This window comes from Episyrphus balteatus, chromosome 1 (genome assembly GCF_945859705.1).
Source record: "Episyrphus balteatus chromosome 1, idEpiBalt1.1, whole genome shotgun sequence".
NCBI lineage: Eukaryota > Metazoa > Arthropoda > Insecta > Diptera > Syrphidae > Episyrphus > Episyrphus balteatus.
Window position 1 is genome coordinate 148,510,048 of NC_079134.1, and position 27,080 is coordinate 148,537,127.

The window sequence follows — 27,080 nt, forward strand, 5'->3', positions numbered from 1 at the left end:
TTATTCTAAGGAATAAGCTATATCTGTTTGTTGAAAAATTTATTTTTTCTCTATTATTAGGAATAAGTACTAAATGACTGTTTAACTGACTATTGAAAAATTGGCCCTTAATATAATTTATTTTTTGTTAAAAATCTTGAATTTTTATTCTTAAATAATTAATTTATGTTACGTTTTTATTAAATTTAATAAAAAAAAAAAACAATGATTCGAGTAAAATATGTTGTGCGTAGTAAAGTTATTTGAGTTTGTGCTTAGGTATGCCATAATGCCCTAATTTACCCTAGATTTTTATTTTCAGGAGCTTTTCTAAACGTTCAAACATGCACATTGCACATTTATGTGCAAAAATTGAAATAAAAATATTTTTTTACTGAATAACGGGCAAAAACAAGTTCTTTTGTCCCAAATTTTTTGACCGTTTTAAACAGTTTTTTATTTGTATTTTTTTTTTTCTTAAACAGATTTATACTAAAGATAACACTAGTCAACAAAATTGAACTTTTTTCTGTCACAAGAACCAAGATATAGTTTTCTAGGGGTTTTTGAGTGCTGAACTCGAATCTGAAGTCAGAAAAATTTGATTGGCCTTCGTTTTTGCGATATTACCGTTATAAAATGCTAAATAGCGTCATTTTGGCTGTTTTCGAGCTTCTGTTTTTATGTGGGGTAATTCATTATAAACAAATTTGTAACGGTGATTATAAGAACAGATATTCTTCTTTCCAATATTGTTTAACTGTCACATGTCATAAAATGTTTGCCACAAGAACCAAAATATACTTTTCTAAAAGTTTTTGGGTTGCTGAACTCGAATCCGCAATCAGAAAAATTCTATTAGCCTTCGTTCTTGAAATATAAACGTTATAAAAAAAACTTTTTTTGCACTTTATAGCGGTAATATTTCAGCAGCCTAAAAACCACTAGAAAAGTATATTTTGGTTCTTGTGGCAAAAAAAATTAATTTGGTTGGCCAGTGCTTTTTCTGAGTCAAGGAACGGTACTTAATTTTTTAATATCTCGGGCAGTAAAAGAGATATCGGAAAGATTTAAACAGTTTTTGGAAGAATATAACTAATTCTTATACACATTATTACAAATTTATTCATAGTAAATAACCCCACATAAAAACATAGCCTCGAAAACAGCCAAAATGACGTTTTTTGGCATTTTCTAACGGTAATATTTCAAAAACGGAGGCCAATAAAAATTTTCTGACTTCGGATTTGAGTTCCTATAGAAAGAAATATTTGACTGTTAACAGTCGAATTGTTTTTTCCCTGAACACCGTTTATTTTTAATAAATATGATTTAAAATCATGAAAATATAAAAATATGAAAACCAGCATAAAAGTGTTCATATATGCGTTTCGCCCCGATGTAATGGTTGGGCTCATCAGAAGATGACCATTACACCTTGTCTTGACGCATATTTTCCCGAATAAATCGAGACTCCATATATATTCTGATGAGCCCAACCATTACATCACAATGGGACCAAACGACCAAAACCATCTCAAAATTGGTTTTAACAAATGTGATCATTTCAAAAAAGTAATGATTGTTTAACATAATAGAAATGTGCGCCATTATGATAGCATACATCGTTTTTAATATATTTTGGATAAAAGTACTTAAAATGAGTCTCGAACCTTACATTTCAATTTTTATTGTTTTTCGTCCTATTTTATATAACAGTTTAAACTTAGTTTTCTCAGAAGTTTGTGAAGAAACCTTATAAGTGTTGTATATCAATAAAAAGGTTAGAATCTCTACTTTCTAAATCCGTTATTTGTTTTTGAATGTACTTTAAATTGATTGCTTAAAAAAATAACAATTAATGGGAAGTAATTTGGACAACTTTAATTTTCAATTGTAGATTTCTCCTTTGCCGACGACTGCCGATGTCGAGTTATGAATCAATTTAGAATCTCATTTTACTCAAAATTAAGGAATAAAAATAAAATTTTGCGCATATTTGCGCCATTTTGATTTACGGTCAAAAATGTATAAAATAAAAATTTTCCAAAAATTGTTGCAAATCTTTTTTTTACTGTCATCTACAGGGTGTCTCAAAATTAATGATTCAAATGAAATATTCTGATAGGCTATTTAAAGGGCTCTTAAAATTTGGTAACTTGTTTATCCCAAATATTTACGTTTTTCGATTAAATGCACTTCTTGTGAAATTTCGAAAAATTCCTACTTTAAAACAGTATTTTGCTTCCGCTGTTCATAATTTATTTTTGTTTTTTTACAAATATGTCCCTAAAACAATAATTGACAATTAAGAACAATTGACAAATAAAAAAAATTATTTCGCTACAAATTAGTTTAAACAAAAGCCTATGTTTTTTATTGTTTTTTTTTTACTCTGAAAAACCTTGTTTTGTTGAATTCAAATTAAAGTATCTTTCATCCTAACTTCAATTTCCGAATTTTGTTTACTTTTTTTTGAAAACTTTGATAACTAGGCAAGTTATAAAAATGATAAACCAGTTTCAAAATGTACAATTTATTTTTTAGGGTGTTGCTTTAAAATAAAAGTAAGAAATTGAGTTTCATTAAAACTGCTAACTAATTTGTAGCGATATGGCGAACAAAATAAATAATGTTTTGATTAAATAATTGGTTCTTATTTACCAATGTTTCAGTGAACGTTTGTAAAAACAAAAATCAATTATGAACACGGGAAGTAATATACTGTTTCAAAGTAGGAATTTTTCGAAATTTCACAAGTAGTGCATTTAATCGAAAATGGTAAGATTTTGAGATATGTATTTTAAATTATTACTTTTGGGATCCCCTATAAAGGGAATTCCCAACAAGCTTGACCATCTGAACGGATTTCAAGTCCCATTTTCTGCCGCAAATCAAAATCTGCAGATTTGATTTTATTTAATTTTATCCCATATTTTCAAACTATTATTTTTTTACGCTATTTGAATTCTTATCTCAAGCTTTTGTTTTATATAAAATATAAATTATTTTCATATTCTATTTCGTTTTAATACTTTTTTCCTCTTCATCCCTTTTTTTTTTGTTTGGGTTTTACAAAATACACAATAATTTTGATTTTTTTAAGAAAGTGGTTAATTTAGTCTCTACGTTTTTTTTCACATTTTTTCTTTCTTTTCTTACTTATAAAATAAATTCTACCTACAATGAATTTTATGTCATCTTTCATTCGTATGCTTTTTTTGAATTAATGATCTTTTAATTTTTGCTTTCTTATCAATAAATATTATATATAGGATAACTTCACTTATATTTAACACAAATTACAACGACTTAAAATATAATTTTGTATATGAATTAAGCCATTAATTGATGAATTGGAGCTTTTTTCATAATTTCTGTTTTTGAAAATGTTATAATAAATACATACATAATTTTTTTTAGTTCTGATTTTTATTCCATGTTGAAGCATATACATTGTAGTATATTTGTGCCAAATTTCAAACAAAAATATTAAGAAACAACAAAGTTATGGAATTTTGAGATGATTTACATCGTTTGGTCCCATAGTGATCGGGGCGAAACGCATATATGAACACTTTTATGCTGGTTTTCATATTTTTATATTTTCATGATTTTAAATCATATTTATTAAAAATAAACGGTGTTCAGGGAAAAAACAATTCGACTGTTAACAGTCAAATATTTCTTAAGTGCCATAGCAAGGAAATACAAATAGCTGCAATTTATCTTCTTTGAAGACTTGTAGCAACTATATAATTCGCAGTTGCTCTATGCAGCTCGGATTATATGGAGTCTCGATTTATTCGGGAAAATATGCGTCAAGACAAGGTGTAATGGTCATCTTCTGATGAGCCCAACCATTACATCGGGGCGAAACGCATATATGAACACTTTTATGCTGGTTTTCATATTTTTATATTTTCATGATTTTAAATCCTATAGAAAAGTATATTTTAGTTCTTGTGGCAAAAACCTTGTTGACCAGTGTAATAGGCCTACATTTGTACAAAATTTCAATCACTTTTGTATTCACAATTTTGAGATAACGGTAAAATTATGTTTTTTTTTTTTAACACGTCATATGTATATTTGATTTAACTTTATTTCGCATTTACAGATAATGAAACTTTTCATTTTATATATCACATACGGTATATAAATATAAGGTACTACAATTATAAATTGAACAACATCAAAATTACTACAAAACACCAACCACCAGTATAGGAATTTCTAATTTTTTGGTATAGAAATTAGAAGGTGGTCGAAATGAGTCCGAAATTCAGTTTTATAGTGTCTATCCCAAATAAACCTTAAATTTTAATTATATCGTTACTTAGGTCTTCATTCTTCAAATCATGACGAATCGAGAAAGCAGAAAAACAAATGAAATCGAAAAGAAATGGTTAACTCCGTACTTTTCCATATGTGTACATGTATACTCGTACGTGTATGTTTTATTTCCTTCTTTTTTGTGGAATTTCTGTAGCAATTGTTCAATTTTTACTAAATGTAAAAAATGAAAAATTTTCCTTTCTTTGAACATCACAAACAAATCATTCATTCGTAGAAAAAAAATCGAAATTGTGGTAGACACAAAACTCTAATTTTGTATGTTTTTTTAATAAAAGTACTAAAATTTAAACGAAATTTTAGCATTCCTTAACTTTTGCCATTTACACATATTATATGTACCTACATGTAGATATCTCAAAACTATGTTTTGTATGCATTTCAGGAATTTGTACGTTCCTGAAAACAAAAAATGTTTCAATCGTTATATACTTTCCATAATTCCATTAAAAGGAAAGCAAGCTACACGAAGCATATGTAGGTTTCCTAGTAAGAAAATGTCACCTCAGTTTATGCAAAATAATTTGTTTTCGAGGAAAAATATCCCAAAAGTTTCCAAACGCAGACGAATTGAGAAACAAAATAAAAATCGGGACATTTTGTAAATCGGCATAGGGCTTAAATCCTCGGACTGTTTAATTTAATTTTAATTAAATTTGTTTTAATGTCAGAATTTATACAAGAATATGTTTTTTTTTTCTAATTTTTAAAACATGTGTTGAATTTTGTATATATATGTACCTATTTCTCTTGAAATTTCAAATCAAATCCAATTAGGTACCAATCCATGTCAAAATCGGGACTTAATCTATATATTCATTGTCAATTTCCTTATACTTAAGCTGAACAAAAAAGAAAACAAAGAAATATATTTCTTTCTTTCAATTAAAAAAAAAAAAAAAAAAACACAGAAATTTACAGAAGATAAAATCAAATAAAAAACCACATTTTTTAAGTAATTTTAAAGGAATGCGGTTAAAATACTTGTATGTATCTTAACAATTTCCTCAACATACATTTTTAACTTTCATTGACACCTTGTAATCATCTTCAAACATCCAATACAATAAGTCAATAGACCGTTACTGACAGGACAGCACATTTTCAAAGTTGTTCTTTCAAACAAACATTTAAGATAAATACTTTTGTTATAAGTGACTTTCAGTCGATTTAATAAATCACTGTATCTTGCCGTAAATCTATATTTCAAAAGAAATTACAACTTGAAAGGCCCTTATATAACTTATAAACCTATAACACATGAAGGAACAAGGATATTAAATTTTTTTCTTTTTAACACAAATTGCAAATAAAAGAAATTAAAAGAAAAAAAAAAAATATCAGAAAAAAAGCTCCAAACGAAGAAGGTACTACATGGAAAGTCAAAGCAAAGCAATAAGTCAATAAAGTGAGTTGAGTGCAAAGTTCTTTTAAGATAAAAAAAAATTCTTCTATAAATAAAGGTTTTCAATTGAAAAGTTTATAGTGCAGCTTAAATAGTTTTAAATAGTTTTAATAATATATGTACTTAACGTATAGCAAAGGGACGATGATTTTTGGTAGGTGTTTTCTATCTTTCTGCCTGATTCTATATCGAGCTCCAGTTTTAACCTCTGAACCGATTTACTTGAAACTTCAATTTTGGTGATTCCCAAGACGTAGGTACTTGCCATAAAACCAAAATGGGAAAGGATGGTTTTCTTGAAAACGGCTATTACGATTATGATTTCAAAATTAAAAAAAAAAAAAAAACAAAGAACTGTGGCAAATAAGGTCCTTATTTATAAAAATAAAAAAATTAAAATGAGCGAACCAACCGATTTTTATCGAAAATGATTTAATTACCTTAATGTTAAAATCAAGGAAAAAAATTCAAAAGTAGGGTAAGCTGGGGTGCCTTTGACACCGGGGCACATTTGACTCTGCGTTTTTCGGTATGATCGTGCCCTTAACAAAAAACATTTTGAATGCAGAAATAAGCTTAATTTGATTTAAAGTAACGTTATGAAATTTCGCAGTCTTTCTTCACAAATACTTTTGTATTTCTTACCTAATTTTTTTGTTTTACGTTGATTTTGGGGAATTATTTATTAAATAAATTATTTAAAAATATACCGACATCGATTAATTTTAATTTATATTAAAATAGACGGATTTTTTGGAGAACTTCATGTTTTTTTTTTTTGTTTTTTTGTTCTTTTTTTGGAAAATGTAATTATTGATTTATTTTTTTTCGTTTTATTGTTCAGTTAATTGTTTAAAAATCAAATCAAGGATCAAAAGAGCCTATACAAAAATTTTGGGTGGAAGAGTATTTTTTTTGCGGAAAAGAGTGAGGGGGTGAAGTCAACCAAACAGTGAAAAAATTGTTTCTGAAATATAATTCTATTTCACATGTTTTCCAGTTCGTTTTTGATGCTGAATCTAATGACATCAATATCAAATGAATACGATTACTCTATGAAAAGTTATTACCGATTTAACGTAAAATTGCTTTTTTTTTCTACAACAGGTAACATATAATCGAAAACGCATGTAAAAAACATGATCCACAGATGAAATTCGCCAGATGAAGGTTTAAGATGAAGCAGAAAAAAAGAATCCATAAAGTTTTTAAAAAATATTTTTTGGTGAAAGGGTGTTTTTTTGGGGGGTTGTTTTGAGGGTGAAAAATTACAGCTAACATAATATTTTGTTTATTTTTTCAACTTGGTGAAAAAGTTTCGTTTACTATATCAAGAACTAAGAATTTAAACGGTCTACAAATATATTTTGAGTAAAAGGGTGTTTTTTCGAAAATTCAGGGTGTTTTGCAAAAACTAAGTAATTCTCATAGTATACAATTGAAATTCAGCAACTATGTTACTTTAGATATTGGAAGCAAGAAATCTAAAATGTCTATAAAAATATCATGGTTGTTTTTTTTTTATCGAAAAAAAATTGATGGGGCACCCTAATGAAATTTGGTAACAACGTTGTTTTAAATTACTTTCAAAAATAATTAACAACAGGAAACTACTTTAAATATCTCTAGTTGAACGTTAAGATTTTAAAACCGTAAGCAGTACAATCCGGTGTTTCATTGTTAAGCTTAAAGTGCCTATTTCAATGCGAAGATGTCAAAAAATCAGGAATAATTGACATAATAATAATTAAATTGGCATGAGAATAAGATATATAGGTAACAAAGAAATAATGAAGGCAGCTAACACCCACACTTGACTATTGATTTCACTTATACATTAATGAATACATCTTTATCTTTTTCTTATACACAATAAACTTAAAAACAATGAGTAGGTTCTTCTAAGCTTAAGTGACCAAAAGTCTTCTTCAAACATGAGTAATGATGAGATTCACCTTTAAGGTCAAAGTTTCTTTAAAGAACATACAAATAAAATTAAAAAAAAAAGTACCTATGAGCACATAAAGAGCTTACCTGTTGGTTAATTTCTACTTTTTCTTGTGGGCGAATGAATATTTCCAATTATTTTTATTTTCTACCATAATGCATAAATTATGCAACACATTTTAACTCAAAGCGAATTTGCAAAACATTTTTATGTTGTCTAAGAGCAACCCAAATAAATTGTCTTTCTCCATTACATAACCTTTAATAAATTGTACTTTCTGCATGAACGTACTATGATACTGTGAACTCGTTGGTATATTTATTAAAAATATATATTTTAAATCTTCCCTCTCAAGCCAAACCGCAAATCTTAAATGTCAATTTTATTTTTTTTTTTCATTTTTTTTTATTATAAGTTTCCTTAACAAATATTTAAGGTTGCTGTCGTATTAAAAAAAAAATTAAAAAATCGAATAACGTATAATTTTTCATACATCCCTTAACTTAAACTGCTATTGTTTTTCTTTTTTTCTTTTTAAAGGGAAAGCTTCATTAAATACCTCACCACTTTATTCGCTCTGTGGAGAAATTGATTAAAATCGAAATCTGTGTTGTTCTTGTTAAAATACACAAATTATTATTTCCTTAGATTTTTTTGTTTTATAAAGGCATCACCACCGGAGAGAGTTAAATTGAAACTTATTTTAAAATACAAGTTTTTGATATTCACGATAAAAGATTATTTCTATATTTCTATCGAAAATACATATATCACCAAAGTATTTAGTTTTACTTGAAACAGAAATGTGAATTTTATCTTTTGAAGTTTTGCAATGATATGACGGTAACAAAAAGGCAATAATACATTATTTAAACATTTGTAATATACAAAGAGAATTATGAATTCTATTTTAAACTTCACAAGGAAGTAAGTACCAAAGGAAAACTAGGAACATTAAATGCCATTCTAATGTGGATGTCATACAAAACAACATTGAAAGCTTTTAACAAAATTATAATTACTTATCGATATTTACGTCAGTGAAAAAGGAGAGGCCTATATAAGCCTTTTATTGCAATGTTTAAGTTTATGTTGAATTTCGAAATAATCATTATATTCGTCAATGTCTACTTAAACAAAGACCGAACCAAACTGGACCTATAGACGTGAATACTGCTATTTTCTGTTCAAAGAGAAATAGAAAATATCATTGCAAATCCCAAGTTCTTCAAAAATTTCTATTATCAAAAATTTTTCTTTGATCTTTTCAATTTCCAAATAAGGTTGAAGGTTGACTTTGAGTTTACCCTAAATTTAAGTATGCCAAATAAATCAGCCCTTTTTGTTTTTTTTTTTTTAATTCTTTTATACAAACTCAAATTTTAATTGAAGGACGAACTCATTTCAAGGTTATTTATCGCCTATTTTTCTTGCTATTTAGTTCAAAAAGAATACCAAATATATTTTGCTTCCAATAGTATCTATCTACTGTAAGACCTCCAACAGCAAAATCTATATATTTTCTCATTAAAAAACGTTTTACTAAAACCTTCAGCAAATTCATTCAATTTCAGGAAATTGTTTGTTTTGTTTTTTGTCTTTTCCAAGAATAAAGTGGCAATAACAATACCTATTGATATTAATTATTGGAGATTTTCTATAATCATTAGGTCACAGTATACCTAGACTTAAAAACATTTGAGATTAAGGCATTTTAATTTAACTATATCTATGTATATATTTTTAATTGAACGATGAATTTACTTAAGGGTTTCACCTTGATGCTTTACAATGTACTTACAAATTATCTATAAGAGTGAATTCCGTTAAATTCAACAATAATAAGGCCACATTATAAAGTAGCATGAATTTGAGATGTAGCGAAAACAAAACCATACTTATTTTTAATCTTTTCCCATCTTTTTAATAATGAAAATGATACAACTAGCAGTTCAAAAATTAAATATTAGGTAACGCAAGATTCTTGCTAAAATGCTTGTTTTTTTTTATTCTTTTCTAAAGAAATTCTATAAATTTTTTTTCCCCATCGTTTAATTTTTTTTTTAAGCTGCAGCTTTGAATTTTGTATTTGAACATACAAATAAATTAAATTTGGCAATATCCCATCTCAAATATGAAATTATGTCCCAATTCGAAATAAATTGTAAGCTTGCAAACATTTCTTTAAAATATTACCGTTTCTTGCCTTATTACTATAGAATTATAAAAAAAGGCTAAATAATTTTCCTGTTAAGTGAACGCAAATATTTTTTGTAGCCAATTTATAAAAAAAAAACCGGTCACTATCGTGTATGTGTAACTTTTTTTTTGTGAAAAAATAACTTCTTATTGACACTATTTCGATTTTAATCTTTACGAATCTCTTGTAAGTGGTCAAGGCAAAATATTACAATTTGAATTCAACAGAGCAAAAATACAAAAAAATAAAGAAAAATAAACAAATAACAGTTCTAGAAAATGTGTTTATTTTTGGTTGTTTTTTGTTCTGAAAAACTCTGTTTTGTTGAATTCAAATTGTAATATTTTGCGATCTAACTGCAACTTTGGAAACTTTTATACGTTTTTGAAAACTACAATAACAGGGTAACTTTTTAAAATAATAAACCATTCTCACACCGTACAAATACAGACGAATCGAATACTTCCTCCTTTTTGGAAGTCGGTAAAAAGGGGAGCTAGAACAAGTTTAACATGATTTTCGCATATTAAATGAAATTTTGGCTTAAAATGGTCAGTTTTGAATATTTTTGAATGATACTTTGGAACATTTGGATTTGAGTGATTGTGCACTTGGAACAACTTTTAGATTTTGGATTTGTCAAAAGGTGGGATGGCAGGGGCGTACACTCCCTTGGGGCAAGCGGGGCGACGCCCCGGGGCCCCCGACCGACCTCAGGCCCCCCACTGGAGACAATGCAGAAAAGGAAACTGCATAAATTGAGTAACGAAGTTAATTAAAATGTATTTGAATCACTTCGGATACAGGGGAGACAAATTATGTCATTCAGTGTAATGTATAATGCATTGGTAGCCACACAATATATATTGATTTGATAAAAAGGTTATTCCAGGGGCCCCAAAATAAATAAACTGCTTTTTTAAAAGAAAAATTATAATTTTATCTTAGGGCCCCAAAAAATATAAATTGAAAATTCTTTGCAACCACAAATAATACATTAGGGGCAACAAAAAAGCAAAAAACAACTTCAAGCCAGGGCCCTGCAGGGGCCCCAAATGCCTTTACTTCAGGACTTAAAAAAAAAATTAAAATAAATTGTTTTTTAAATTAAATTACATTTGTTGATGGATTACTAAATATTACTAAGGGAGCCCCAAAAAATATGACTTCGGGGATCCAAAAATATTATATGAAGGGTCCCAAAAAATAGTTTTTCAGAAACCCCTTTAGTTGATAGGCAATCAAATATTAATTTGGGGGCCCCAAAATCTATTACTAAGGAGCCCAAAAATATTCATCAAATTTTCTGATGACATGACAAATATTATTTTAGGATCCTCAAAAGCTATTACTTCAGTGGTTCAAAACAATCAAATGGAAAATTAAATATCAATTTATTGGCCCCAACATAAATACATCAGGACCCAAAATAAAAACATTACGTTATTAGTGGCATTCCGAATATTACATCAGAACAGAGGCCCCAATACCTATTAATTCTTGGCTCCAAAAAAATTATATTATATTTTAGGGGCCTCTAAGCACTTAAATTTGAGGCCCCAAAAATAATTTTTCAGGGGCCCCAAAAGGAATAAACTATGTTTGATGATGGAAAATCAAATGTGTACACATTACTTCAGAACAGAGGGCCCAAAAACTATCAATTCTAAGCTAAAAAAAAATTTATTTCAGGGACCTCTAAATATTTAATTTTAATTTTTCAGGGGCCCCACAGAAAAAAAAATTATGTTTGATGATGGAAAATCAAATATTACTTCAGAAAAGCTAAAAAAAAATTTATTTTAGGGGTCTCTAAATATGTAATTTTGGGGGCCCAAAGTACAAGTATTTACTACTTTTAAGATTGAAATTTTAAGTAAGTAGATATAGCAAAGTGCATATTACGAACATATTGAAACATTAAAATAAACCTTAAAATAAATAAGCCATACAAAACAAAAATGTATGGCGTATACGTACTTTTTTTGTATCCAAAGGGCCCACAAATATCAAAGGGGCCCCAAAATTTAGTCTTGCCCCGGGGCCCCGACGACTCATCGTACGCCACTGTGGGATGGGGGAGTATTTTTTTGAAATTTTTCATAATGAAAATCAGTATTAAGTAGCGAAAGTCTAGAACATTTTAGATGATCCCTAGAACAACCTGGAACAAGTTTTAGTTTATTGATTCGAAAAATTGGAGCCAGAATTTTTTTTTTTTTTTTTTTTGGTACATCATAAAATTTTTTTTTTATTTTTTAAAGTATCTTACTTTAAGTTTTATGGTATGAAACTCGTATAGTGTTGTTTTAAAATGGGGTTTTTTATAAGTATTAAATTTGATATTCTCAGTTTTGGTCAAAAGGGGGGAGCACGTTTTCGAAATTTTTCGAAATTTCACAAGAATTGCATTAAATCGAAAACCGTAAGGATTTGGGATGAACAAGTTACCAAATTCTGAGAGCCCTTAAGTAGGCCTCTCAGCATATTTCGTTTGATCCATTACTTTTGGGACACCCTGTATATTAAGATAAGTTTATATTCAAATATTGTTAATCAATAATTCGTTGGCTGAGAATTATAAGGTTGTATGTTTTATGGAAACCCCTGCAGACATACATACAACCTTATAATTCTCAGCCAGCGAATTGTTAATCATATGAATTTCAATAAAACAATGAATTACATACTTACTTACTTATTTACTATTCATCAAAAATTAAAATTGCTGGTAGACTATATCTTTCTGGTTAAAAAAGTACCGAACAAAAGGACTTTCAAAAAAAAGTCGCTTTTGCTGTGGATTAAAGAAGTTGGTACGCGAAAAATTTGCAGAATTATCCATGAAGATAGAGCTTAAGAGGGAAATTCTAAATGTTTTAAATTATTTATTACAGGTACAATGTAACATGTCTTGTAATTTATGCAGTTGGAAAGACCAAAAGGATATCACTAAACTTTGCCCTATAGTATCTGTATACAACTTGTTTAAATGCAAGTAAAAACCAACGAACAATAAAAGGAAAACCTTTCAACTAATTAACCTAGACCGCAAACATGGCTAGTACCTTCTAACGAATTAATTGCGAATTACTCTTAAATCAGAGAATGAAAATTTCAAAGTAAATTTGTTAGTTCCTTTTTTGTTATGTTTTATGTAGAGGTATGTACCTGTACTTCACACAAACTTAAGTGCTCTATGTTCTTTTCATAATAAATTTTAATGGCAAGCGTTTGAATTTTTTTCTCTCTCTCTTTTTTTTTAATATTCTGAAGAAAAAAAGTTTCAACCTGTAGAATTTTCATTTTTTTAAATTTTATTTGCATAGTTGTACAAATACCTGAAGAAAAAAAAAAACAATTTTTTTTTTCTCATTTGGTTTTGTTATGTTGGAGCAAAATTCTTTTGATGTTTTTTTTTTTCTAATTCGAATTTAATGATGTCACAGGAAAATAATTCCTGGAAAAGAAAAGAAATAAAGTGATTTAGCTATTCCTGAAATTTGAAACGGTATAGGCAGGTATTTAGTGTATACAAAAGCTGCCAGTCTTTAAGTTCTTAGGACATGCAAATATTATTTGTTTGTCAGATTGTCACTATTGTTTTCATTTCCTGTTAAATATAATTCCTATAAAATAGGAAATTTCAGGCAGTATTAATGGTGTGGTGTAATTTCATCTCTCTCGATTATATTTGTTTACTTTCAAGAAGTGGATATTTATTATTAGAGACCAATTATAAAAAACAAAAAGTTCCAAGAAAGTGAATTTCTAGGCAAGATTCTTGTTTTTGAAGATTTTCTCTAATTTATCTTGTTGAAAAAGCAAATACAAATGAATTCTATAACAAATAGTAGAGTAACTAAAGCAAATTATTAGGGAACCCGGCCGAACAGCTCTGATTTTGACGATTTTTTTTTTTCAAACGTAGGTTAATTAAAAATACTTTAAAGTCTATAGATTAAAAATTAAAACCACTTTTTTTGCTTAAATTTCATAAAACAAATGATAGCAAAAGATTCCCTAGATAATTTAAGGAAAAAAATATAAGGGAGTAAGGGACAATCTTTCATCGTTTAAGCGATAAATGCAATTTTCTCACAATCTAACTTCAAACACAAAAAAAAATATTTTGGAAACAACGGCAACACCTACAATATTTTAAAATACATTTTTAAAAGGCCAGAAGCTCATTCTTATCTCTTAAATTTATTTCCACTAAACTTAATTAAGAGATTTTGAAAAAATGGTCCTCAAACTCAGAATTTAAAAAAAAATGTTATTAAAAAAATTTAAAATGACTTTTTATTTCCAGACTTTTTCTAATAAAATATGAATTTATTTTAAAAAAATTTTTGGCCATAAATATTATCAGTTGAATTCCGAAAAGGTAATATATTACAGTTTAAAAAAAAAAATTAAAAATTACTTCAATTTCAATGGGTTTTTTTTTGATAAAAACTGAATTTTTGCATTGAAATAATTGATTTTCTCAAAGACTTTGGTAAATAAGAACTTTAAATGTTTGCTATTTAACTTTTAACAGTAAGGATTATTAAATTAATAAAAAATAATTTTATATTTAGAAGTTGAACTTTAAAAACAAAAATAAGTTAAATTTTTTTCCAAAACTTCTATTCAAAAAAGTTCTTCGAAAATGAAATACTTTTTAATTTTTTTCATAAACCGTAATACATATTGACATTTCCTTTTATAATTTCAAATCATAATAAATGTGTCCAAAAAAAAAAATTGAAAAAAATGCATTTTATATTACGAAAAAGTTTTAAAAACCACATTTAAAATTTTTCAATAATTTTTTTTTCAAAAATCTGAGTTGAGTTACCATTCCTTCAAAAGCCCTTAATTCAATTAACTTAATTTTAATATTACAAATATGACTAGCAAATATGAAAAGCTAGAACTTTTTAAAAATGTACATTTAAATATTGTAGGTGTTGCCGTTGTGTTCAAATATTTTTTTTGTGTTTGAAGTCAATTAATAAGAAAATTGCATCTATCTCTTGAACGATGAAAGATTGTCCCTCACTCCCATATATTTTTTTTCCTTGAATTTCCTAGACAATCTTTTGGCATCAATTAATTTATGAAATTTAAGAAAAAATCTTCAATAAAATTTAAAAAATCAAAACGGTAACACCGGCAATTTTTAATCTATAGACTTAAAAGTATTTTTAATTACAGACGTTTGAAAAAAAAGATCATCAAAATCTAAGCTGTTCGGCCGGGTTCCCTAATATTGCCAATTTTTGAGCTTTAGTTACTCCACTAAAAGATATTTAATATTTTCAATCAAACAATCTTATTTCATTAATTAAAAATTGTTTGTTTATCTTTTCAGCCCCTTTTAGACCTGAAGAACTATCTGTGAAAGAAGATTTTCTCTTACCAAATAATATTTTCTCTTTAAACATAAGTTGGAAACTTCCTAGATACAAACCAGACTATTATACATTACGATTGCTTGATTTGGATCAGTTACATACTTACAATGTAAAGAAGTATGATTATAATATATCAAAGGTAAATTCAATATATTTTATAATATTAAATATCTTTAGCAAACAGAGAGACGGGTCACGGGTATACCTATATAATAATCATAATATGTTAAGAAGCTTTGAGAGTTTTCTTTGTTGGTACATCCTTAAACATATATTTTATACTGGTTTATATGAAAAACTAATCTTCTTCATAAATTCTATTTTAATCAAAATATTTCTGAAAATGACTTTAAGCTATGTGAATGTGAATGTGATTTGTGTAAGTGTGTAAAAGGAATTGCAATAATATCCAGATGATAACATTTGTAAAATTCTTTTGAAATAGAAATGCTCATTGCATTTCTAGAATGAAATGAAATCTGATATCCTTTTAGATTTGTAGATATTCAAATACCCACTTTTACAACTGCAAATGGATTAGGATAAAAGTATCAACACGAAGTAAAGCTACCCACATCCGAGTGCATCTACGAAAAAAGTTGCTTAGAATATTTTCAATTTAATAAAATGAGAAATTTCTCAAAAACTTAAAAAAATTACATAATTTTTTTCGTATTGCAAAAACATCTTTTAAAATGTATTGAACTCTGAACCAAGTACCTATGCAATTTATTTTCCTGTATAACGAAGAATTTTTAGAAACACAAAATTCAAATATTGTTGGAGGCGTTTTTAGAAAATGTCACAAACAAAACTGCAATAAGTAACAAATTTTATCAGTAAATTAAAAAAACTTGAAATTTCACACAAAATTATTCCAAATGATAATATTAGATCAACACTTAGGTATTAAAATTTTTCAGATGATTTTGACGATTTCTCTTGAAAAAACTTTCGTGCCTTATTACCGTCATTAGTGGTTCAACTTCCTGGTCTGGTTTATCCAGTAGGCAACATAACTGGTATTGAAATTTAAATTGAATTTTTTTTGTCGTTCGTTTATTAATCGTTTTTCATCCTCATTATTTATTTTCTATTTTTGTAAAGGCAGCATGTTGCAAATATCCAAACAGGATTTGAAAAATCAGAACACAGCTTAGAAGGTTTCCAGACCAAAGCTATAGTTAGTTTCATTTGCTATATCTTCTAAACTCCTGTGTTGAAGTATCACAAAGCAATTTTTCCATTTCTTTTGGAGTTTCCTGCCAGGTGAAATAAGAAAAAGAACTTAAGAACAGAGCACATTTTTCCATCAACCATAATTGTTAAAAAAATATTTTTAGAGAATTCTTATTTTCTATTTTAGAATTTACTACTTCAGTTGGTACTAAACTGTTATTTAAGCGTGCAACGTGCATGTTATCCTTTCGCTTCTTTTTAAATCTCAGTAGTTTCTTTTTCAAATTTCAATTCGTCGTTTGAATGCTAGGTTAGTTATGACCAAGAATCTACAATAGTTTTGTTTAGTAAGTTTAATAAGAACGATAGAAGTCACAAGGAAAACACTGTCGGTTCTTCCCAGAGTCTGCAAACTTTTGTTTATATATATCCTAACCACAACTACTGCCATCAAATTCCCATTTAAATATTATTTCAAGAACAAAAGCACCGGAAGCAAGCTTACAATTCGACAAATTTTGTGGTTCAATAGGGAACAATTAAACCATCTTGAACTTAACTTTGTCGTATCTGGGAAGAAAAATCAATGATGTGGTAACGTTTTTTTTTCTAGGTACCATCCTTATTTAAAAAAACGGCATTGTTGATGCACTTTATTTTGGGATTGCCTCTCCAGGGTCTGCAAGAATTACGACTCTTATACATCTAATTCAAAGAACCATCCAAGATACCAATCATTTTATGTTATCACCCACGACCACATAATTACAGTGGGTCCTTTGCCTGTCATGTGCATTTTACTCAAAAACAAGCTAGCAGCGTCATTTAAAAATTAACCTTAGCTTTTGGCACATGATCTTCGGGTATTTCTCGATTATGCTGGAACTAAAACCAAGACAATCGGACTTCAATGAAAAAAGTTTTGGCTGAAAAAACACTTTATAGCTTGAAAATAAGAATCGTCATAGCAAGTTCCGGGGATGCTTAAAAAAAAAAATTCATATTTCTTATCTACTATTGATGCCCTTTTAAGCCATATAGGTCCCAAGATGATTTAAATAAATTGCACGACTGGGGTCGCACGTACTTGCTCTTATGGTAAAAGTTACTCTAATGTTTAAGCTTTTCATTGAACAAAATAAGAGAAAATTTAAAATTTGATATTTTCACGGAATTTCATAAGTGGTGCAAAAAAAATAAAATCTGATTTTATAAATAATTAAATACCGTTTTATATGATCTTTTACAAAAAACTAAGTATGCCATTTTATTTCTTGTATAAAAAGGAATTTTTAGAAAAAAAATTTCGAAAATCGTTAGAGCCGTTTTTTAAAAAATTAATTTTTTATATATTAAAATTTCCTAACATTTGTCAAAAAAAAAAATTGATATGCAATTTTGAATAAATAATTAATTTACACATAAAAACGAAATTTCAAAATTTTTCACCAACCCGTTTCCAAAAAATTGATTTTTCAAAAAAAAATTTTGAAATATTTTTTAAAAATCCAAAAATATGTTTTTTTAAAAATTAAAAAAATTTTTAAATAATAATTGTTTAAACGTTTCTGTATGAAAATTTTGACCGAAATCTGTTTTGTCGTTTACGAGAAATTCATAAATCAAAAAAACCGTTCTATGGCAGGTACCGTTAATAACGGTACAAAAAATATTTTTTTTATTTCCAAAGGAAGCTTTTATGTGTTTCACTACACACAAATATTTTGATCAAAATCGTTAGAGCCGTTTTTGAACAAAATTAACTTTTCTATTTCCGTTATATGACAGGTACCGTTAATTTTGGTCCTAAAAAAAAAATTTCAATTTGTCCTCTAGGGAATCACCCAAAACTGTTAACTACCAAGTTTGAAGAAAATCTTTCCATTAGTTTAGGCGGTAGCTCGAGGTACACACAGACAGACAGACAGACAGACAGACAGACAGACAGAATTGCCGGACCCACTTTTTTGGCATTCTCCATCATCGTAATGTCATGTAAAATTGTTATCTCGAGTTCGATTTTTTTTATGAATCCTAAACTTGCCCTATAGTAACTATATCGCAAGTAAAAATTTCGTGGTTCCATACAATTCTTCCTGTAGCTACATCTATGCCATTGCAAGCGCCAGCAGATAAATTGCAGCAGACAATCACACCCCACAACTCCCACAACTCTGCACAAGCAAATAAAACACTTTATAGTTTCTGATTCATTTTGAATTTTTGAAGAAATTCCTTTAAATGGTGGAGCCAGGATGTAGATAGAAGATACTGTTCCACATGGAAATGTAAAAATAAGTAAAATATTCAAATATTGATTGATTCTAACAAATATATTCTACATGAGTAATAGTCCACTCATTTCGTCGGAAAAAAAACGTCTTAGAAATGCAAAAGAACCGAGAAAGTCTAAATTGAAAATGACATATGGGGTGCTTGGAAAAGCTTAACTTGAAGTTTTCGACCAACATTTCCTATTAGCCTTTTCCGACATTTTTGAAAAAAGGGCGACAAATTGGTTATTTTACAATTTATATATTTACATACATTTTTTGCGTATCGTGCATCGTCATCGAGATATCGATAAAAATTATTGAAAATTTAGGACATGAATTTGCTTGAAATTTGGAACAGATAATTTTTTTTTGTAATTTCAAAGGTTGTTATTTTTTTTAAATTAGAGTAGTTATGTTCAATCTCATTTCGATTTTTTTTCAAATAATATTCATTTTTTATACTTTTTAATTTTTGAATACAATTTTAATGATCTTAAATTGGATACTCTTTCTTTTTTAGTAATGCGAAGCATCGTTCGGAGTCAAAATAAATTACAAAAATTCAAACTTTTTCGACTCAACAGAGTACCTATATATGTATGTAGTATGTACATATTTTTAGTATCTTGCCTAATTGTGCCTTCTATACAATTATATTGAGTTATTTTCTCGAAAACAAGCTCTAACAATTTCCTCTATTTCATAGATGGCATTGAAAACTGATTTTTATTACCTAAAAACTTATAAAATGCCCGAACAATTTCCATTTTTACTTGCGATATAGGTACTATACAGGGTGTCCCAAAAGTAATGGTTCAAACGAAATATGCTGATAGGCCAACTTTAGGGCTCTCAGAATTTGGTAACTTGTTCATCCCAAATCTTTACGGTTTTCGATTTAATGCAGTTTTTGTGAAATTTCGATAAATCCCGACTTTGCAACAGTATTTTGCTTCCTCCGCTCATAATTGATTTTTGTTTTTTACAATTCTTTCACTAAAACATTGCCTAATAATAAGATATAATTAATTAATCAAAATATTTTTTATTTCATACAACATTTCGCTGCAAATAAATTAACAGTTCCATGTTTTATAAAAACTCAATTTCTTTCTTTTATTTCAGAGCAACACCCTGAAAAAAATTTGTATGGTGTGGCACTGGTTTATTATTTTAAAAACTTGCCGCGTTATTGCAGTTTTCAAAAATGTATAAATGTTTCCAAAGTTGAAGTTAGAACTGAAGATATTACAATTGAAAAGCAACAAAACAGGGCTTTTGAGAGAAAAATAACAAAGAAAAATAAACACATTTTCTCGACTGTTGTTTGTTTATTTCTTTTTGAACAAAAGCCTCGATTTTTGTTTGTTATTTTGCTCTGAAAACGTCTGATTTTTCGCATTCAAATTGTGATATCTTTCGTTCTAATTTCAACTTTGGAAACATTTATACATTTTTGAAAACTGCAATAACGCGACAAGTTTTTAAAAAAATAAACCAGTGCCACACCATACAAAATTTTTTCAGGGTGTTGCTCTGAAATAAAAGAAAGAAATTGAGTTTTTATAAAACATGGAACTGTTAATTAATTTGCAGCAAAATGGCGTATGAAATGAAAAATATTTTGATAAATTATTTTTTTCTTATTATTAGGCAATGTTTTAGTGAAAGAATTGTAAAAAACAAAAATCAATTATAAGCGGAGGAAGCAAAATACTGTTGCAAAGTTGAGATTTTTCGAAATTTCACGAAAACTGCATTAAATCGAAAACCGTAAGGATTTGGGATAAACAAGTTACCAAATTCTGAGAGCCCCAAAGTTAGCCTATCAGCATATTTCGTTTGATCCATTACTTTTGGGACACCCTGTATATCAAGTTATGCATTCGTACAAAAAAAAAAAAGTTGAGATAACATTTTTCCATGACATTACGATGGTAGAGAATGCCAAAAAAGTGGGTCCCGGAAGTCCGTCTGTCCGTCTGTCTGTCAGTCTGTCTGTCTGTCTGTCTGTCTGTATAAGGAGCTACAGCCTGAACGGATGAACCGATTGACTTCAAACTTGGTATGTAGCATTTTTTGGAGGCTCTCCAGAGGGATTTTTGGAATTAATTTTTTTGGTCCAAAAATAACGGTAACTGTCATACAAAAATTTCGGAAATTTTAATTTCACGAAAACGGCTCCAACGATTTTGTTAAAAAAATTTAAATGTTAGTTTTTAATCGAGGTTTATCTTTTGAAAAAAAAAAAAAATTTTTGAAAATCATTATTAACGGTACCTGTCATAGGACCGCTTTTTTCAAATCGGATTTTCAGCAAAACGGATTATTGTATTTCAACGAAATTTTTTATACATTATAAAACATTTATAAACTTTAAATATAAACCAAAAATAAAATTTTAAAAAAATTATTTTTGGATTTTTAAAAAAATTTTGAAAATTTTTTTTTGAAAAATCAAATTTTCGAAAACTGGGCATTGAATTTTTTTGAAATTTTGTTTTTAGATGTTGATTAGTGTTTTCTACAAAATGGCATACCAATTTTATTTTAAAACTTTTTTTCAAAAAATTATTTATAAAAAATTTGTTTTTTAAAAAACGGCTTTTCTAAAAATGCACATTAACATATCAAATAAAACTGCATACTTCTTATGTGGGGCGTTTTGATTTCAGATATTGTTTTATTTTTTTGAAAAATTAATTTTATTTTTTTTTTTTATATAGGTACCTACATTTCCCAAGTTTCTATATAAAAAGTCTTAACCCCTTACCGCATGATTTTTTTGTTTTGCGTGAAAAAAATATATATGGTAGATTATGTTAAATAAAAAGACACGTGTTTCAGGAATTTTCAAATTTTTGAGTAAAAGTGGGAAAATTTTGGGTTTTCCGGTTTGGATCATATTTGGCACATTGAGCAGAAAACGAACAAAAAAAAAATTTAAATTAAATTAATTATACGTAAAAACTACGCACTGCAGCTGTATGAGTCTCAATAAAATAGATTAAAAGGCCTTTTAATCTATTTTAAATTAAATTTATACCATTCCGCACGTAAACGTAAAAAAAAACGGGTATAGATAATAAGAAAAAAAGAAAATTTGTTCCCTTGTTGCATGATGGCTCATATATGGACCAACAGGGGAGGAACATTTCTGCACGGTGGCTCATTTATGATCCATTCACTTAATGCCTCTTTCAAATGACTTAAACTTGATACATAAATGTAAAAAAAAAATATATTAGCAATAATAATCACATTATATCCTTTATTAGCATATTTTTTTAAAAGTTCTTACTCATTGTTTTATATTTTTTATTCAATTTTCAATTTTTCAAATATGCTCCGTCCTGCCTATCACCAGTTTGGCCACTTTAGCGGATAATTATGCTCGCCCAAATCATTATAGATGGCGTTTTATAATGATATTTAGGGGCCTTATATTACTTAATTCGAATAGTATAAACAAAACTAGATTTTTTTTCAAACTTTAAAGTATTAATGTTTTTTATGGTTTGGCTCATATATGAGCCACTGTGCGGTAAAGGGTTAAAAACTTAAGCAACTTGAACCCTAAGAGCAAGTTCGTGCGACCCAGTCGTGCATTTAATTTTCCAATTGAATGACAAATTGTCAGCATGTCAGGGTCTTTTCTCGGTTTCTTCTATATTACAATGCAAACGATAATATTACCATGTAATTATCTCTTTAAATACTTCATTTTATGATGTAAAAAGCTTTCCAATGAATTCATGTCAAAATAAATGACTTTTTTAAAAACTTTTGTGCAACATGTAAATTTTTATTGTTTTAAAAAACTAAGTAAATTTGTCACAGGGCTTGATCTTAAAAATTTTTATAGAATTATATCTTATTTTATATTTTTCGCTAACTTTTTGATAAATTCTATTGAGATTGGGCAGGTTCAGAAACGTTAGGGACTAAATATTTAGGTAATTTCTCGGTCTCTGATTGGTCAGCTGTCAAAAAAAATCCTTCCAATTTAGGTAATTTTATTGGAAAACTGACTGGAAAGTTAGGCAAGAAAATGTTCCCTAAAAATTAAGGAAAGTTTTTTTTTGTCAACATGACAGCAGATTGTTTTTAATTAAAGAATTAATTTAGCAAAATTAAATTAATTTGTGTGAAAACAACTTAAAAGTGCATAATGGGTTATAATTAATTTTATTTATTCATTACAGTTAAGTGAAATTTGGTGTCTTACTTATGCGACCGGTAAAATTCTTATAGATAAATTTCGAAATTTGGCAAGAGCATCACATCCAAACTAATTTAGTCAATTTACTCAAATTTCCGTTCAGAAAATGATGTTGCCTAAATATCTAGTCCCTAATATTTCCTGAACATGCCATTAACAAAAAAAAAATGTGTCAAATACAATAATCTATTTTTACTTTTACCTCAAAAAAAAAATCCTCCAATTTGCAACATTTGGCTCGTAGGCAAACAGGCAAAAAGATAAGTTTAAGCGGCTTATTTATTTTTTTCAGAGTATTTGCGTGGAGATAAAATCAATTGTAATACTCTCTCTATCAGTTCATTATTCCATCCAGCTCATTTTCTAGAAAACACAATAATTTACGAATCAAATTTCCAAAGGCGACAAGAGTATTTTTATTAGAATTTTTTAATTCCAATTAATCTTTCTCATCTGGAATGTAAAAATTAATCTCATTTCAGGATGAAAATTTGTATATAATTCCAAATTTAACCCTGAATGGAATGTTATTTGAGATTCATCTTACTGCCCACACACCAGGTGGAAATTCAACAGCAATTGTAACTAAATCAACCTATAAACCTCATCTAGTATCAGGTACACAAAATACATATTTTTTTTTTGTTTTTCTTGTGAAAATTACAATTAAATTTTGATATCCTTTTTCCTTTGTTTGTTGTCTATTTTCTTCTTTTGCAGTATCACCTGACAGAAATTACATCCTGAAGCTTGGCATAGCAATATTTGCTCCTTTATTTTGTATTGCGATATTGTCCTTGACCGTTTTTGTTGTGTGTCATCGGAGAGCAAAGTTAAAACGCTTCCAAGAACGTTGCAAGTATTTCGAGGTATGTATACAAAATATTGATCACAAAAAATAAATCCTTATCAAAGATTACAAAAATTTTTCTTGTTGTTTTTTTTTTTATTAACAAAAAATTTTACCAGGAATTAGAAAAAAAAGCACCAATTGATCCAAAGTCAACATTTGAATTTACAAAAACGCTAACTCTGCCACATTCTCAGGATGACATTCATCAATTTCAATTGGATCTGGAGGATAAGTTATTTTTTAATGATGACATGGAAATCAATCGGGATGATGTCAAATTGTATGAGATTTTGGGTGAAGGTGCCTTTGGACTTGTGCGAAGGGGAATTTATCACAATCGAAAACAGGATGATGCTGAAAATGATGATGGGGATGGTGATGGGAGTGAAAATACCAGAGAAGTGGCCGTGAAGATGCTCAAAGGTAAGCAGTATAAGGAAGCAAATTTCAAATATTAAAATATCAATGAAAAGATGAAGTAGACACTTACATGCATTGCATACGAGTATGTTTATATTGGATACACATACACTTATATTGACTTAGTTACCAGGTACATACGAGGTAAACTTTAAGAATTCCTTATTAATTTTACTTTTTCAAGTACACACATAAGGGCGAATACAAAATAAGCTCAATAAAAGTTGAAGATTCTGACAGGAAGGAGACTTATTATAAGAAAAAAAAAATTTTTGAAGCAAACTTTTTAAGAAAAGTAAAAGTAAGTGGCATGTATTGTCCCTCAGGGAAACGGGATGTATGTCATTTCCATAAGGATTCAAAGGACCAAATGAATATCAACTCTCTACGTGCTTTTAAAAAATTAAAAATGCTATCAGCTTTATTCTGATTGAAGATTTTTAGGGGAAATATTTTTTGGCAGAAAGGCTTCCAATCTTACTCTTTATGGATTTTTGTTTTTTTTTTTTTTTCTTTAAAATATGGTTAATTTTCCACAAAAAAAAAGCTAACACATTAAATTTAATGAAATTTTTATAAATTCATTTGATTGGGTGCCCATCTTTCTAAGCACTGATGATGGTTTCAAGAGTAGTAAAGTTTAAAGACTATTTATTTCGTGAACAGAAAGACACTTTTTTTGTCATGGAGTCACATCACACTTTGAGGCATTCTTACCTCATGAAGACACTTTTCTTCATGAATTCGCATCCCCCTTTTAAGCCTTCTTACATTTTGAAGACACTTTTCCTTCATGAATTCGCATCCATCTTTTAAGCCGTCTTTCATTATGAAGACACTTTTTCTTCATGAATTCGCATCCCTCTTTTAAGCCTTCTTATATCATGAAGACACTTTTTCTTCATGACTTCGCATGCCTCTTTTAAGCCTTCTTACATTATGAAGACACTTTTTCTTCATGACTTCGCATGCCTCTTTTAAGCCTTCTTACATTATGAAGACACTTTTTCTTCATGAATTCGCATCTCTCTTATAAGCCTTCTTACATTATGAAGACACTTTTTCTTCATGAATTCGCATCCCTCTTTTAAGCCTTCTTACATTATGAAGACACTTTTTCTTCATGAATTCGCATCCCTCTTTTAAGCCGTCTTTCATTATGAAGACACTTTTTCTTCATGACTTCGCATCCCTCTTTTAAGCCTTCTTTCATTATGAAGACACTTTTTCTTCATGAATTCGCATCCCTCTTTTAAGCCTTCTTACATTATGAAGACACTTTTTCTTCATGAATTCGCATCCCTCTTTTAAGCCTTCTTACATTATGAAGACACTTTTTCTTCATGAATTCGCATCTCTCTTTTAAGCCTTCTTACATTATGAAGACACTTTTTCTTCATGTATTCGCATTCCTCTTTTAAGCCTTCTTACATTATGAAGCCACTTTTTCTTCATGCCTTCGCATCCCTCTTTTAAGCCTTCTTACATTATGAAGACACTTTTTCTTCATGAATTCGCATCCCTCTTTTAAGCCTTCTTACATTATGAAGACACTTTTTCTTCATGACTTCGCATGCCTCTTTTAAGCCTTCTTACATTATGAAGACACTTTTTCTTCATGAATTCGCATCTCTCTTTTAAGCCTTCTTACATTATGAAGACACTTTTTCTTCATGTATTCGCATTCCTCTTTTAAGCCTTCTTACATTATGAAGCCACTTTTTCTTCATGCCTTCGCATCCCTCTTTTAAGCCTTCTTACATTATGAAGACACTTTTTCTTCATGAATTCGCATCCCTCTTTTAAGCCTTCTTACATTATGAAGACACTTTTTCTTCATGAATTCGCATCTCTCTTTTAAGCCTTCTTACATTATGAAGACACTTTTTCTTCATGTATTCGCATTCCTCTTTTAAGCCTTCTTACATTATGAAGCCACTTTTTCTTCATGCCTTCGCATCCCTCTTTTAAGCCTTCTTTCATTATGAAGACACTTTTTCTTCATGAATTCGCATCTCTCTTTTAAGCCTTCTTACATTATGAAGACACTTTTTCTTCATGAATTCGCATCTCTCTTTTAAGCCTTCTTACATTATGAAGACACTTTTTCTTCATGTATTCGCATCCCTCTTTTAAGCCTTCTTACATTATGAAGACACTTTTTCTTCATGAATTCGCATCTCTCTTTTAAGCCTTCTTACATCATGAAGACACATTTTCTTCATGAATTCGCATGCCTCTTTTAAGCCTTTTTACATTATGAAGCCACTTTTTTTTCATGTATTCGCAAATTTCAAAAAAAATAATTTTTGGATTTTTAAACAAATTTTGAAATTTTTTTTGAAAAATCAAATTTTCGAAAACGGGACATTGAATTTTTTTGAAATTTTGCTTTTAGATGTTGAATAGTGATTTCTACAAAATGGCATACCAATTTTATTTTAAAACATTTTTTCCAAAAAATTATTTATAAAAAATTTGTTTTTTTAAAAACCGGCTCTAACGATTTTGAAATTTTTTTTTCTAAAAATGCATCTTAACATATCAATCAAAACTGCATACTTGTTTTGTATGGCAATTTGATTTCAGATTTTATTTTATTTTTTTAAAAAACGAATTTTATTTTTTTTCCAAATTTGTATATAAAAAGTCTTGAAAATTTAAGCAACTTTAACTCTAAGAGCAAGTTCGTGCGACCCAGTCGTGCATTTTATTTTTAGTTCTGTACAACCTTGTCTAGTTTGTTATAAATTTTAAAAATTACAACAATAATAATAAATAAAATTAAATTCATAGCAATTTAATTAAACATCGAAAAAAAACATCGCATTGTAAAC

At 28.4% G+C, this 27,080-nt stretch overlaps 2 protein-coding genes across 3 annotated transcripts in view; one reads left to right on the forward strand and one right to left on the reverse strand.

Annotated features, from left to right (window-relative positions):
- The window catches only part of LOC129906768 (tyrosine-protein kinase receptor torso), an 82,084-nt gene that overhangs the window by 27,648 nt on the left and 27,356 nt on the right, over positions 1–27,080 (forward strand). For both annotated transcript variants that reach the window (XM_055982677.1, XM_055982678.1), the window contains 4 exons: positions 15,251–15,432; positions 23,453–23,588; positions 23,691–23,839; positions 23,940–24,246. In XM_055982677.1, coding sequence (XP_055838652.1) covers positions 15,251–15,432; positions 23,453–23,588; positions 23,691–23,839; positions 23,940–24,246 — 774 coding nt within the window. The remainder of the gene's footprint in view (positions 1–15,250; positions 15,433–23,452; positions 23,589–23,690; positions 23,840–23,939; positions 24,247–27,080) is intronic.
- LOC129906790 (peroxiredoxin-6-like) overlaps positions 189–27,080 on the reverse strand; it is a 261,543-nt gene continuing 234,651 nt past the window's right edge. Inside the window, exon 5 of the mRNA XM_055982716.1 lies at positions 189–203. The gene's annotated coding sequence lies outside the window, so the exon portion shown is untranslated. The remainder of the gene's footprint in view (positions 204–27,080) is intronic.